Source organism: Toxorhynchites rutilus, chromosome 1 (genome assembly GCF_029784135.1).
Source record: "Toxorhynchites rutilus septentrionalis strain SRP chromosome 1, ASM2978413v1, whole genome shotgun sequence".
Taxonomy (NCBI): domain Eukaryota; kingdom Metazoa; phylum Arthropoda; class Insecta; order Diptera; family Culicidae; genus Toxorhynchites; species Toxorhynchites rutilus.
The window spans coordinates 151,368,352-151,381,773 of NC_073744.1; the positions used below are offsets into that span (position 1 = coordinate 151,368,352).

A 13,422-nucleotide genomic window follows, 5' to 3' on the forward strand; every position below is an offset into this window, starting at 1 on the left:
TAGAAATAGAATCCCAACTCACCAGTTGTATGATTCGATTGTTTTGTTATGAGATGACAGTTTGGCGGAGAAAAAAAAACAGTGATGCCGATTTGTTTTGTAAATCATTCCGTATTTTCGATCAACGAAGTTGATCGTTCTATGTTAGGTCGATAATTTGTTCGTCGACTGGATTGTGGGACAGCCTGAGGAAATCGGCATTGCAAATTAGATGCAAGCTGCGGGTACTTTTGCACTCGCTTGCATTTTTGCAAACTGGAGTGTGTATTCTAATGCTAATTTTGAAACCAAGAAGTCGAGAAAATCGGCATTGCGGATACATTCAAGTCGGCAATACTTTTATACCCCAAACATTTTTACTCTCCGAAATTCGTTTTGCTATCATGGTCTTCAAAAGCGGGTACAAATGCAACGCTTTGGTTCATTTATACAAGACTGCAATGGAAGATATCTCTTCATGTCGTCAGCTCACTGATCTTCTAGGCATACCGTTTGATGATTAGGCAGAATGTTGATAACTATTTGCTGCGATAACTACTACCATAATGCATGAATTGACTTAAATTGGGATTTGTTTCAATTGAATTCGTAAATAGTTTCATTCGTCCACTACTTTAATCAATAATTTAATTAATACACACAAAAGACAGCTCTGCGCAGCGGCGATATCGTACTCAATGAGGAACATCCGAGGTGGGATTATTGCTAATACAAAGAAATACAATTGATTACTAAGCCAACGGTATAACCCATCCATAGTTTTTCGTTTTGAGATATGATTTTTCAAATTTAACATGTTTTAAGTCTTCGTTCAATATTCCTATGTGACTAGACTAGACCTATGCGACTAGAATCCATTCTTCCCAAACGTGTGATATTTTTTCAAAGAAGATTTGTTTATTGGCTTCAATTTATTGTATCGATCATCTAAATCGGTTCAGTAGCTCAAAATGTGTTTGCAAAATGTCATGGATAAAAAGCGAAAAATAATTTATTGGACCACCGGTTAACTTTGAAAAATCATATCTCAAAAACAAAAAAATTGCATTTCTTGTATCGAGATATGTTATGTAAAAAATCCTCAACTTTCAAGGAAAACTATAAAAAATATAGTGCCCTCTAGTTCAAAGCCATGAAAACAACCAAGAACAACTACAATCAATAATCACGAAAACAAAATTCATTGTTTTTGCAAGTTCAATATGTGTGCACCCGTGGCCGAGTGGTTAGCGTCTCACATTATCATGCCGGGTGTTCGGGTTCGATTCCCGTTCTGGCCGGGGGATTTTTTGTCAAAGAAATTTCCTTCGGCTTGCACTGTGGTCACGCGTATTCTAGAGCTTGCCCCTCGGAATACATTCAAGGCGTGTTATTTGGCATAAGAAATCTCAACTTAGTATTAATAAATGACGCTAGTTAAAATGCATGCCTTGAGACGGCAAAAGTTCCACAGGGAACGTTAACGCCATTCAAGAAGAAGCAAGTTCAATATTTTTTTAACAAAAGGCTAGCTTATTGGCTTCAATTTGATAAATCGATCATCTAAATCAGTTCAGTGATTCAATAGTTACGAGTTTTAGAAAAAAGTCATTTTTAGGAAAAAGTTGTAAAAATGATTTTTCGGACCACCTTAAAATGAAAATGGTCACTCTAACGAAAAAATAAAAAAATACGGGTCTAATATTTTGCAATAAAAAACAAAACTACCATTTTTCATGGAAATCTGAGAACCACTGTATCGGTTTGGCATGGAGTGGCTGAATATCATTATTACTAATTAATTTATTGTTTTACCAACAACTATGCAGTATTTCAATTAGTTCTGATTACAAGTTACAATTTTCTGAAGAAAATGATAATGGAAATTAAGAATCTGGGTGGGTACCTGGTTATTCCCGGAACCGATTTCCCAGTCATTTTCGGGGTTATAGAACCGTGGTGTGAATTAACGCACAGAGTTGGATAAAAAAGAATTGCGACGGTTTTCATCGAATAATGATTTACAATAGTAGTTATAACTGTATGTGGACTCATGTTGAAGGCATACATAAACTATGGAGTCTGTGTCTCAACTTCCGAACTCTCATGATATATTCATTTTCAGATCCAGCAATTATTTTTCACATTTTTTTCCGTTTATATTTTTTTTAAATTTATTTATTTATTCATCGACGATCTACATTTAATATTTCTGATAATTTTGATTATGAACATGACCCTGTAAAAATAAACGATTCACATGATTTTTATTTATTGTTTTTGAAAATAATCTTCAACCAATAAATCTTACTATTCAATATTTTCAATTTTTCCGGAGATTTTTCGTTCTTTTTCAGATTTGGTGCTTATGTAACGGAGAATGGTATGGTACCGAAATTTTCAGCGAATTTCATTGTGTTGCGTTGAAGTTTCCGGATGTAGGAAACATTGAGACGAATTCAGTTTGAGATTCCTTATTTCAACTCATGTTCTGTATTTTTTTTTCCTCGTTTAGTCTTTAGTTTCATCACATAACGTGGTTCTGATAACGAAAAATAAATTTTGGGCGGGACGAAGTTTGCCGGGTCAGCTAGTAATTACATAATACAGGTCGGGCTCGATTAGCCGGAGTATTGATTTGTTTTTTCACTCCGGATAATCGAGTCAAAACAATTTTTTTTTATTTGTTTTTTTTTGCATGTATCTTTAATTTTTTGAAAATAAAAGAGGAATTTGATTTTTGATTCATTCCCTTAAAGTCAGAAAACACCTTCCTCACTTGAAAAAAAAAATAATTTATCCAGATTCTCTAAGGAGGTGATAGGCGATAATATTTGATGAAAAAAAATCCTCCTACGCATATGTTCGAATTTCAACAATGTCAGAGTTACAGAACTTTGTTTTTGGTTTCGGACTCTGTTGCCCAAAACTGGCTCTACATTAAAAAGAACGCTACGGAAGACGATTCTGCTACTTTCATATGAAAGATGAGAAAATTTAGTACAGGATATAGTAGTGGAACAACTAAATTAGTGAATTTTAATAACATTTTGGAAGTAAAACACTTAAAAGTTAATAATTTTTTAAGTGTTTTTATTAATTTTATCCTAAAAATTTATATTAAACTAGATTGTTTTTATCAATTAAAATGAAGTTCTTCAACCGCTCCACAATTTGTTCTTTGACGCACAACTTATATCTTTCTTAATTTGGCTACAATATCGATATATACAATTCCTGGTGGAAATTCAAGCAAAATCTTCAAAAATCACTATTTTCACCCTACATGTAATAGCCACTGTACATGTAACATGTAATAGCCACATGTAACATGTAACATGTAATAGCCACTTAAACATGTAACACATGTACATGTAATAGCCACTTAAACTTCACCTTAACCTTGAAAGGTTACATTTCTTCATGAAATAAGCCATATTTGAAATATAAAAAAATATTTTTTTCCAAACTGAATATAATCGAGTCCAAAATTGTATATAATCGAATCACATATAATCGAGTCTGTATATAATCGAGTCCGACCTGTACTGTATTCTATTAGTCAAATCATTTCATTTGATACCAATATTGAGGGGGTTGCAATAAATACATAGTCGACCATTTTGTGGCGGCCATTGTGACCTTTTTGAATTTATGTTGTTCATAGTGTAGTGTATTCTCCAAATCAAGCCATTCAGCCATTTTTTTCAGCGGACAAATTAAATTTTTCATGATCATGGAATACTCAGTTTTATAATGATAGTAGAATTAAATGAGGGGCTTAGAATGGTGTAAGTGATTTCATCGATTTCTCTACATCGACTCTCTCTTTTGGTCATAACTTAGCTGCAAATACATTCCCAGCTGTATTTGACAATGCGGAAGACAGGTCAGAGCCTTACCCACAATCCAATCGACGAAAAAAACATCGACCTAACAACGACCGTAACGCTGTTACCTATTCACGATGACGACGATGAGGTATCGACATCTGGATACGGCATTAGTTTGTATGAGGCAAACTATTCTCTATCATATTAGTCGGCCCGAATCAGTTTATAATTGCCAAAATTTGTATGAAATTTTTTTCTTGGCATAATTTTTCCTACTCAAAGTACGTTGTCATTACCCTAATTTGAATTATTTTCTATAGACGTTCAGCTATTCTCAAAAAAACTTGTCATTATAATATAAAATTATCTCAAAACATATTTTTTTATGACGTTTTTTCACCACTTGCAGGCAATGGTGATTTTCACTTACATAGAGTACTAATTTGATTAAGGAAAAATCATGTTCATTCATAATTTTCATTTTAAAAGTGTATTCATTCGTTCTGCAAATCCATACTGTCATGCCTATTCCCCAATATCGTCAACGCGGATAGTTCATTAGTCGAAAATACTGAATAATTAAACAAACCAAATGGCATCACTGGTGGTTCTTTTTTCCACTCCGCTAAACTGTCATCTCAAACAAAAACAAATGGATCATATAACTGGTGAGTATGAAATATATTTCGGCTTTTTAATTATTAATTATTTTATCTTGTCTTATCAGCTATGAATACATTCGACTCGTTTGGTTCCATCAATCGGTAAGTGAGAAAGATGATTTCTCCCATCACCACAGTGCGGATTTCCACTTCTATCACAGCAGCCAACAACATCCTTTTTCCTGCAGCAGTAACCTCCAACCCCTGTTGGCAATGCCGGGGGACAGCATCAACAGCAGCAGCAGCAGAATTTGACCATGGTATGGTTTGCGAAGAACTTTCCCCATTAGAGGTTCCGTGCTTCGCGCACATTCAAAAATCCTCTTCAGACACGAAAACTCAACGACAAGGAGGTATTTTTCAACTTGCTCAGCTGAATTACCACCCCGGAGGAACCCGAATGCACTGATTCCGTAGTATAGTAGAATGAAAATAGGCGAGGTTAGCGAACGTAATCGCATGATATTTTAATGTTCGCATTTTTATCCGGATCATACAACTGGTGAGTAGGGAATTCATTTCTGCTTTTCACTTACTAATCATTTTATTTTGTTTCAGCTATGAATACATCCGACTCAATCAATCGGCGAGTGAGAAAAATGATTTCCCTCATCACCACATTGCTTATTTCCACTTCTGTCACACCAGCCAACAGCATCAGCTTTCCCGCAGCAGTATCCTTTAAGTCCAGGGTGCTATTCCGGGGAACAGCATCAACAGCAACAGCAGCAGGACCTGGCCATCGATAGTATTTCGAGCAATTTTCCCCATCGGAGATCCCGTGCTTCACGCACATTGAAGAATCCTCCTCAGCCACATATCTGTGTCATCAAGGGCAAGGAGGTATTCATCAATGTATTCAGTCGGATTTGAATCGTCAATCCAGACAACCCGGATGCACCGATTCCATTATATACCTTATGTTTATTATACATGGTTTTTTATTATTATTTTTTCAATAAAATGATTAAAATCGATCAATGTATTTCCTTTTCATTTTCAATAACAAACCAATACAAACAAGCAGCAAGCAGTGCTGGAAGCAGCGCTGCAAGCAGGTCGACGCCTTGCACATGTTGGCGAAAAAGTGGCGTCAAGTTGTTCGATGAATGCATATGAAAGGTCGATAACTCGATTGCAAGGTGGCAGCATTTGAGGTCGATTGTTGACATTTCATCGACCCGATCTTGGCAGACAAAACGGAATGTGGGTATCTATCGGATTCTATAGCAAACTCGAATTGGAACGTTTTTGCAGTTGAGTTATTAACTGAAGAAAAAGTTGATGAAGAGAAATCGATCAAGTCACCTACACACCTTGCATTCTAAGTCCCTCAAATGTATGTTCCAAATCTCAGATCAATCATTCAACAGGAACGGGGTCAATTTTCTATGAATGTGGAACAACCAAACAAACATTCAAACATACATAGAAACAGGTCAAGCTGAATGAAACTATTCAAAAAGTAATTTGTTGTTTGGGGACTGCGGCCATCTTGAAATTGGATTTTTCATTATCTGCTATGTTCTACTAGTCGAGAACTTTCATTTGATACCCATATTGAAGGGGTTGTGAAAAAAATATACATGGCACCATTTTGTGGTGGTGGCCATTTTGGATTTGAATTTTTCATAAATAACTGTATTCTACTAGTCAAGCCCTTTCATTAGATACTCATGTTGATGGGGTTCTGAGAAAATATGTAATCCGCTATTTTGTAGTGGCCGCCATCTTAGATTTGCATTTTCCATAAATAACTGTATTCTACTAGTCAAGCCCTTTCATTTGATACCCATATTAACGGGGTTGTGAAAAAATGTATATGGCGCCATCTTGTGGTGGCGGCCATTTTGGATTTGCATTTTTCATAAATAACTGTCAAGTTCTTTCGTTTGATACCCATATTGATGGGGTTCTGAGAAAATTTGTAATCCGCCATCTTGGATTTGCATTTTTCATAAATAACTGCATTCTACTAATCGAGCCCTTTCTTTTGATACCCATATTAGCTATTCAATATAGAATTATTATACACCCATACCTCGCTTTACGGCCCAGATACGTTCCACGAAATTCGGCCGCAAAGCGAAAAGCCGTATAAAGAATCAATTATTCTAATACAAATTTATACAAATTCAATCAGGTCAGTTCCAAATTTGTTAAATATGTAACATGGTTTATCACTCAAAATGCATTTTATCCTTTTATTTTTATTTCATTTGGATCAAAAATTAAATTCATTTAAATCAAAAATACATATATAACATAAACATAAAACATATAATTGTTCGGAAATATACAACATACATACTTAAAAACCAACAATAATCTGTACATACATACACATATTCATACCTAATTTGTATGTTGCTCAAGTTAATATTGTTTTCACTTCTGTACAAAAGTGACTTTTGAACCAATTTTTTTTTGCCGTTATAACGAAACATTTTAGGCCGTAAATCAAAAACGTGCCGGAATTGAAGAGAGCCGTTATAGCGAAATGCCGTATAAAGAGCGGCCGTATAGCGAGGTATGGGTGTACAAATTATTCTAAATTTCCTAAAATCAAAAATAAAATACTCCGGATAATCGAGTCTAAAATTCCGGATAATCGAATCCCGGATAATCGAGTCTCCGGATAATCGAGTCCACCCTGTAATAAAATTTCTGTGTCTCAATATAAGGTAATAAATTACAATAATTTTTCGTGAAATGAATGAATATGGTCATTAATTCTTAAAAGGTTGAGAGACGACCAGATTCATATAAAGTAGCGTTTTCAGGAATCCTGTCTAGATTTTATGAAGGAATATGCGATGTTTCAGGATATATAATTTGTTTTCCTAGTGAGGAAATGCATTACGATATCATGTCAAAATGCAATAGATTATGAATAGCCAAAGTTCGAGTAAAGAGAAAATAAATGTCTCAAAGTATAAAATAGCCACAAATAAAAGATAGAATATTTCGACCCTCATTCAATTTGATAAGTTTTGTTGATGAAACATTCAAAATCTTCTTCATTACGTAAATAATAAACGTATCGTCTCATGCGATTCACATTCTACCTTAACCGCCACCAGCTCATCCACCGGCTGGACCCGGCGCATCCCTGGCGAAGGTGCACATGCAACTGACTGCGCGCGATCCCGGCCTAGTGCATGCTAACACCGGCCGAAAGCAGCCGGCAAGGATCATCGACGCACACAGCATCATCATCATCGGATACATACTGATCATCACCACCAGCATCATCATCATCATCGTCATCGCATCTTGGCAGCATCTCAGAAGTGAGAATTGGGAAGAAGCAACACGATATTAAATTTCTTCCACCGCCGCTTTCAATTCGGCGAACGCACGAACGAACGAAGATAACAACATTAATGCGAAGGAGCAGCAACTGAGCAGAAGGAGCAAATAAAAAAAACACAGCTTTTGCGTCGCACGACTCCAAAGTGGTCGGCGCGCGCGACTTGGCTTCATATGTATGCGCGCTCACATCTGCCCCACACGTTTTGGGCTTATGCCTTCGGCCTAAGCGGGATGGTGGGAGCATGGATGTCTCGCTCTGTCCGCTCTGTCTGAAGGTGATCGGATCGGGGCATATGTGTAGCACAACATAAAAATACCTCGAATATGTTCGAAGGAAGCCGTCGCGTGAGCGCGAATCCCAGGGAAAAGCGCGCGGGAAGGAGAAAGCTATAGCGGGCCGGGCCGGGCAGTGGTGGTGTGTGAGAGGGAGCGGCGATCTGAGCCATGCGACTTAGCCGGCGAGCGGTGCGCGTGCCACAGGTTCGGGTCCTGTTCGGCTTGAACTCGGGCCTAAGCTACCGGGAGAGAGCATAGTTCTATGCTCGCTCTCTCTTTGCCTTGTTTTCATTCACGTTCACTTGCATGTGTTGCTGTGTGAGGGTGGAGGGATCCTGGCTGTCCTGTGTGCTGCTCTGCAGCATGTGCTTTCGGCGCGCGAAGGACCTCGGGACCTGTGCGGCAGTGTATGTGTTGGTGGCGAGGGCTGCAAGGGTCTCGGCGCAGGTACCTGAGCGATCGCGTACAAAACGCAAGGGCATAGGGCGAGAAGGTATCATTTCTGGAATAGCTTCCGTCGTTGAAACAACCAAGAACAACTTGTGCAAGTGCGGAATACGAGAGACAGTGTAGAAGCAGGAGTAGCAAGTTAAAGTTTTGGGACTTTGTGTGTTTTTTCGAGCATCGATTCAGATCAGTCGGGAACTGAGTGTGATCGAAGCAAGACCATAGTGAGAGTGCATTTGCGCTTGTGCAATTGATAAGAACTTTTACGTAATAAAAAAGTGATACTGGTCAATGGCAGCAGCAGTGAGAAGCATGGCACTGGGACAGAACATGCACAACATTTTGCCGAACAATTACATTTTGGTACAGCAGAAACCGATCAATCACCACGGAAAGCGGCCAATCGCTCCGGCCCCCACGATGGTTACCAATCTTCCGCAGGCCGTTGGCCTTAAGTGTAAAACAGGCAGCTCGAAGAAGTTCGCTTATTGTGGGCTTCCGTACGCTCCCACACCCCAGCAAACGGCATCGGTTCAGCGTCGCAACGCCCGTGAACGCAACCGTGTCAAGCAGGTCAACAATGGGTTCGCGAATCTTCGTCAGCATATTCCAGCGACGGTTGTGACTGCTTTGACAAACGGTGGACGTGGTGCCAGCAAGAAACTCAGCAAAGTTGATACCCTCCGGATGGCTGTGGAGTACATTCGCAACCTCCAGCGGATGCTCGATGAGAACAGTGAAAACACCAGCCAAACGCGCCTGAGTCAGATGTCCTCTTCCAGTTCCTACTATGGCAGTATGTCTGAGCCATCGAGCGCTTCCTCGCCGGCACCTTCCCACATCTCGGAGAACTCTTCCACCGGAACGATGGCTTTCACCCCGATCGGTGGAACAACCTTCAAGCATGAACCTTACGATATCTACATCGATCCAGCAACTTCGCCTGCGCCTTCGTATGCTCCTGAGTCACCCATCCAACATCACCATCAGCAACCTCTGCAGCAGCAGCGCCACCATATTGTGATCCCTGAGATGACCAGCCTGAGTCCCAGCGGAAACAATAACTACATCCAATCCGTCGATGCGGTATACAAGACTGAACTGTACCAATCGCGCTATGAGGATGAGATGAGCCCCCAGAATCCGGACGATGAGGAACTCCTGGACGCTATTTCCTGGTGGCAGCAGCAGTAGTTCCAACGCAAACCATCTTCTTCAAAGTGATTTGAAATGGAACATCCAACACTGCCCACGCGCGCCCCGCTGTTTTAAGCTCGGCGAGTGACGATGGTCACCCAACGCTAAACACAGCCTGAAAAGCTGAGAATTTAAGCAAGCGTAATCCCTCATCCCCTAGTCCCGTGAGGCCCTCCAACGGGAGGGTACCGGAAGAGCAACCGGTCGGCACTTTGCGGATCCCCCACTATAGAGCAATGAGTCTTAGTAACTATCGAAACTGCCATGTTTGTATAGTCGTAGTAGATAACACAAGCACAACAACAAGCAAATCTAGTCAAACTTTTAGTGCTTAGTTAGAGAAGTATAATAGAGTAGATAAGTTACATCGCGAACTCGCAAGATAGGATGTTAAAGTTTTGTGCCTTTTTCTGGGGTGAAGAACCCCAACAAAATCGTTAGTAACATGATTTTTTTTTCGAAAGGTTAACGAGAGAGCGACAATTGCTACCAGTGAATTTATACCTGTTAAGTTTCTAGCGCTCTAGGTCAAGTTATGTTTAAGAAATATTGGAAATCATCAAAACAAATAAAATCAATCGTTCAATGAAAAATTACCCTTGACTTGTTAACAACATTACAGCCCCAATAGAATCGAAAGAAATGCCAACGAAAAAAAAACGACTCCCTGAAGTGATCCTTCCCAGGACTCCCGCAGCAGCCGCAGGGGAGGGGGCAATAAACCAAAGTTAATTACTTCACACCTCTTCAATGGTCTGGATGGCCGCTAGGTGGAGGAGAGTGTAGGGCAGCCCTATCCAGGTGTGATTTGCATTTTATTGAACCTGTGCACATTTGGTGGTGCGCACTCTGTGCGCGCCATTGTTTGCAATCGCACAAACCTTGCAGTTTATGATTCCGGGTAAAACAGGGGCAAGGGAATCGAGAATCAAGCAGGAGCAGGCAATGTCTCGAGTGTTTCTTCCTCTATTCGTATTCTTCTTCTCCTCCGCGTTTGAAATTCTAAAGATCTCTGCTTGCAAAAGATTTCTTTTGCTTCGACTAGAGACGAAATTTTGGTTTCTTTCGGGGAGGAAGAAGGAGGCGACCGAGAGGTGGAGGATTTTGAAAAAGAAATTCAATTTTCAAAAAAAAAAAAGGAAACCAAGGTTTCGTCTTTCAAAGGAAATGAATGATGGGATGTGAGTGTTGTGTAGTTTTATGTCCTTTGCTTCATTGATTAGAAGGGAGACGAAGAATATGGATCACTTGTTTCCTTTTGAGATTTTGTTTTGGAAATTCGTATTGGAATTTGTTTTAGGGATGATCGAAAATAGAAATAAACGTCTTAAACTACAACCTGCAATTTCTCTACTAATGTGGACCCACAACCTACAACCCAGGAAAGCATTTAGCGAGGGTCGCTATCGTGGTGAATGTCACACAATAATGTAATTTAATGACAAGTATTTTCAATTAATTCATATTCTTAAAAACGAATTTGTTAAAAGTTTTCTAATGATTGGGATGTTTAAGACATAACTTCGTTATTTTTCCTCCAGAAGAATATATATATATATATATATATATATATATATATATATATATATATATATATATATACATCCAAGGCCAGCTATTCAAGGTCATTGTTGGATCATTCATGTATCAAAATTGATTCATTTCTAGTTTTTTTTAGATCGTCAGTTTTTATCTCCTAATGGAACTTTTTCACCATCAAAATAATGATAAATTTGCTGTTGAACCACTGAATAAGCACTGAATATATTTAGTGAGATATTATATATATACCGGGAATTTGTGTTGTTAAAGAAAATGGTTTATTTAACATCTAAATTTATACTATCGCCTTCAAACTAGGCCCTTTCCGAAGCACACATTTTTCTTATTTTTAATGCTATTTAAAACGAACACAACACTTTTTATAGCTGTATTCAGGAATTGCCTTCAGATCACGCAGTGAATTCGTTTTTATGTCTACAAAGCTGTCAATGCGAATCCAACGAACCGGTAACTTGAGTTTTGGAAAAAGGAAAAAAGTAACCCTTGTGCCTTTGTCAGCAATTATGCGTTGCATGAACTTGGGTTAGAATTTGATCGTTCAAGCATGTCTTCAGTCACTTGATTGTGCAGAAATTTTTCAAAGAAAATTGATATCTTTTGGCACTAGTCGTGCAGCATTCCCTTTGTTTTGTCAATGTTTTTATCACTTAAAAAGTCCCTGACGGACCAAATCGTACATCTTTTTTCGGCCGTTTTTGAATGAATTATACCATTAATAATACATCCGTGTTTCGACATAGTTCAGTCACCAGATATATTCTGCAACATCTTTTGAATATCATAAATCGCCGAGTGAAAAAAAAGGTTTTTTCTTAATAACTCTGTAAACAAACTAAATGACAGATCGCGCTCATTTGCATTCGGACCACTGGCAGTAGTATCATTTAAAAAAAATTTTGAAAAATGTTCAGCTTCAGATTTTAAATTACAAATTCGCGGTATATATATGACAGAATGAATCACTTCTAATTTCAAAGTTATTAAGTTTAAAAATACTTTCAAACGAAACAAAGGGCATCAAGTTACCTATATCCTGAAACCGAATCTTCACCGAATGACACCAATTTCCCATGGGTATGCGTTTTTGAATATCAATTACATAATTCCAAAACACAAACCAAATACAAACTGTCAAATCCAGGATATCGCATTTTGATTTGTGAGTGATGGAAAACTTCAAAGATAGATGTACAAAAGTAACATTTATATTCATTGAGTTATCTCTTTGCCGAAAACAAAAATGCAGCTGGAAGACTTTAGACGTAGGACGTCTTTCATTTCTGTACTGGAATGTGAGTTCGAAGTTTCGAAAACGAGAGCGTTACGTTGGAGGCGAAAGGTTTTGAGAGTTAATACCTTTGCCCGCTTAGGGAAGTGGTTTTTTTCCGGTTGTGAAATTGTTTGGCGAATTTGTTCTATCGATTGAACAGTGCAAAAATAATAGTTAGCGCTATTCAATAATTTTGGCAACAACAACGAAAAGCGCAAACAACAAAGAAAAAAAGAAAACAAATGGAAACATGTCAAGACGCATCAAACCTGATACTGACTGTTCAAATCAGTTGCTCCGTCCTTGAGTTTAATCGCGAGGAAAGGACACAAAATCATTTTTATTTATATAAAGCCATTCCAAACCGATATAGTGGTTCTCAGATTTCCGTGAAAAGCGGTATTTTTGTTCCTTATCGCAAAATATTAGAATTCAATGTAGTCAATGTCGATATAATTTTTTTTGTTTCCGATTCACATATACTTCATCTACCATTCCACCATTAATTAATCATTCTCATTTAGACAGTTGAACTTCCTGCCAGAAGCTTATAATCCTTCTTTGTTCTTTACAACCCGTTTGAAGGTTATGAGTACATACAACAAACGGCTCTTTTTAGAGCCACTATTTAGAGTTCCAAAAGAGTTAAACTAATAGATTTCTGAACAATGGGAAAAATTGCTTTTAAAATAACCAAGTGTTCTGGACAATCACAGTCCTTAGTCAAACTTCCGTCCGTGTCCCTAGGCTCAAACCCTTCTACTTTTTTTTTATTAGGGTGCCCATTTCCATTTTAGGGTGGTCCAAAAATCGATTTTGTTGCCTTTTTTTTTTTTTTTTTTTCCGAAAATCACTTTTTTCAAAAATGTTATGTGGACAA

At 38.2% G+C, this 13,422-nt stretch overlaps 1 protein-coding gene across 1 annotated transcript; it reads left to right on the forward strand.

Annotated features, from left to right (window-relative positions):
* Window positions 1-8,547: 8,547 nt before the first annotated feature.
* Window positions 8,548-10,276, forward strand: LOC129776387 (achaete-scute complex protein T3-like). Its single transcript, XM_055782002.1, has one exon. It carries the CDS (start codon window positions 8,804-8,806, stop codon window positions 9,704-9,706), a length of 903 nt encoding a protein of 300 aa, XP_055637977.1. The 5' UTR covers window positions 8,548-8,803; the 3' UTR covers window positions 9,707-10,276.
* The last annotated feature ends 3,146 nt before the right edge of the window (window positions 10,277-13,422 follow it).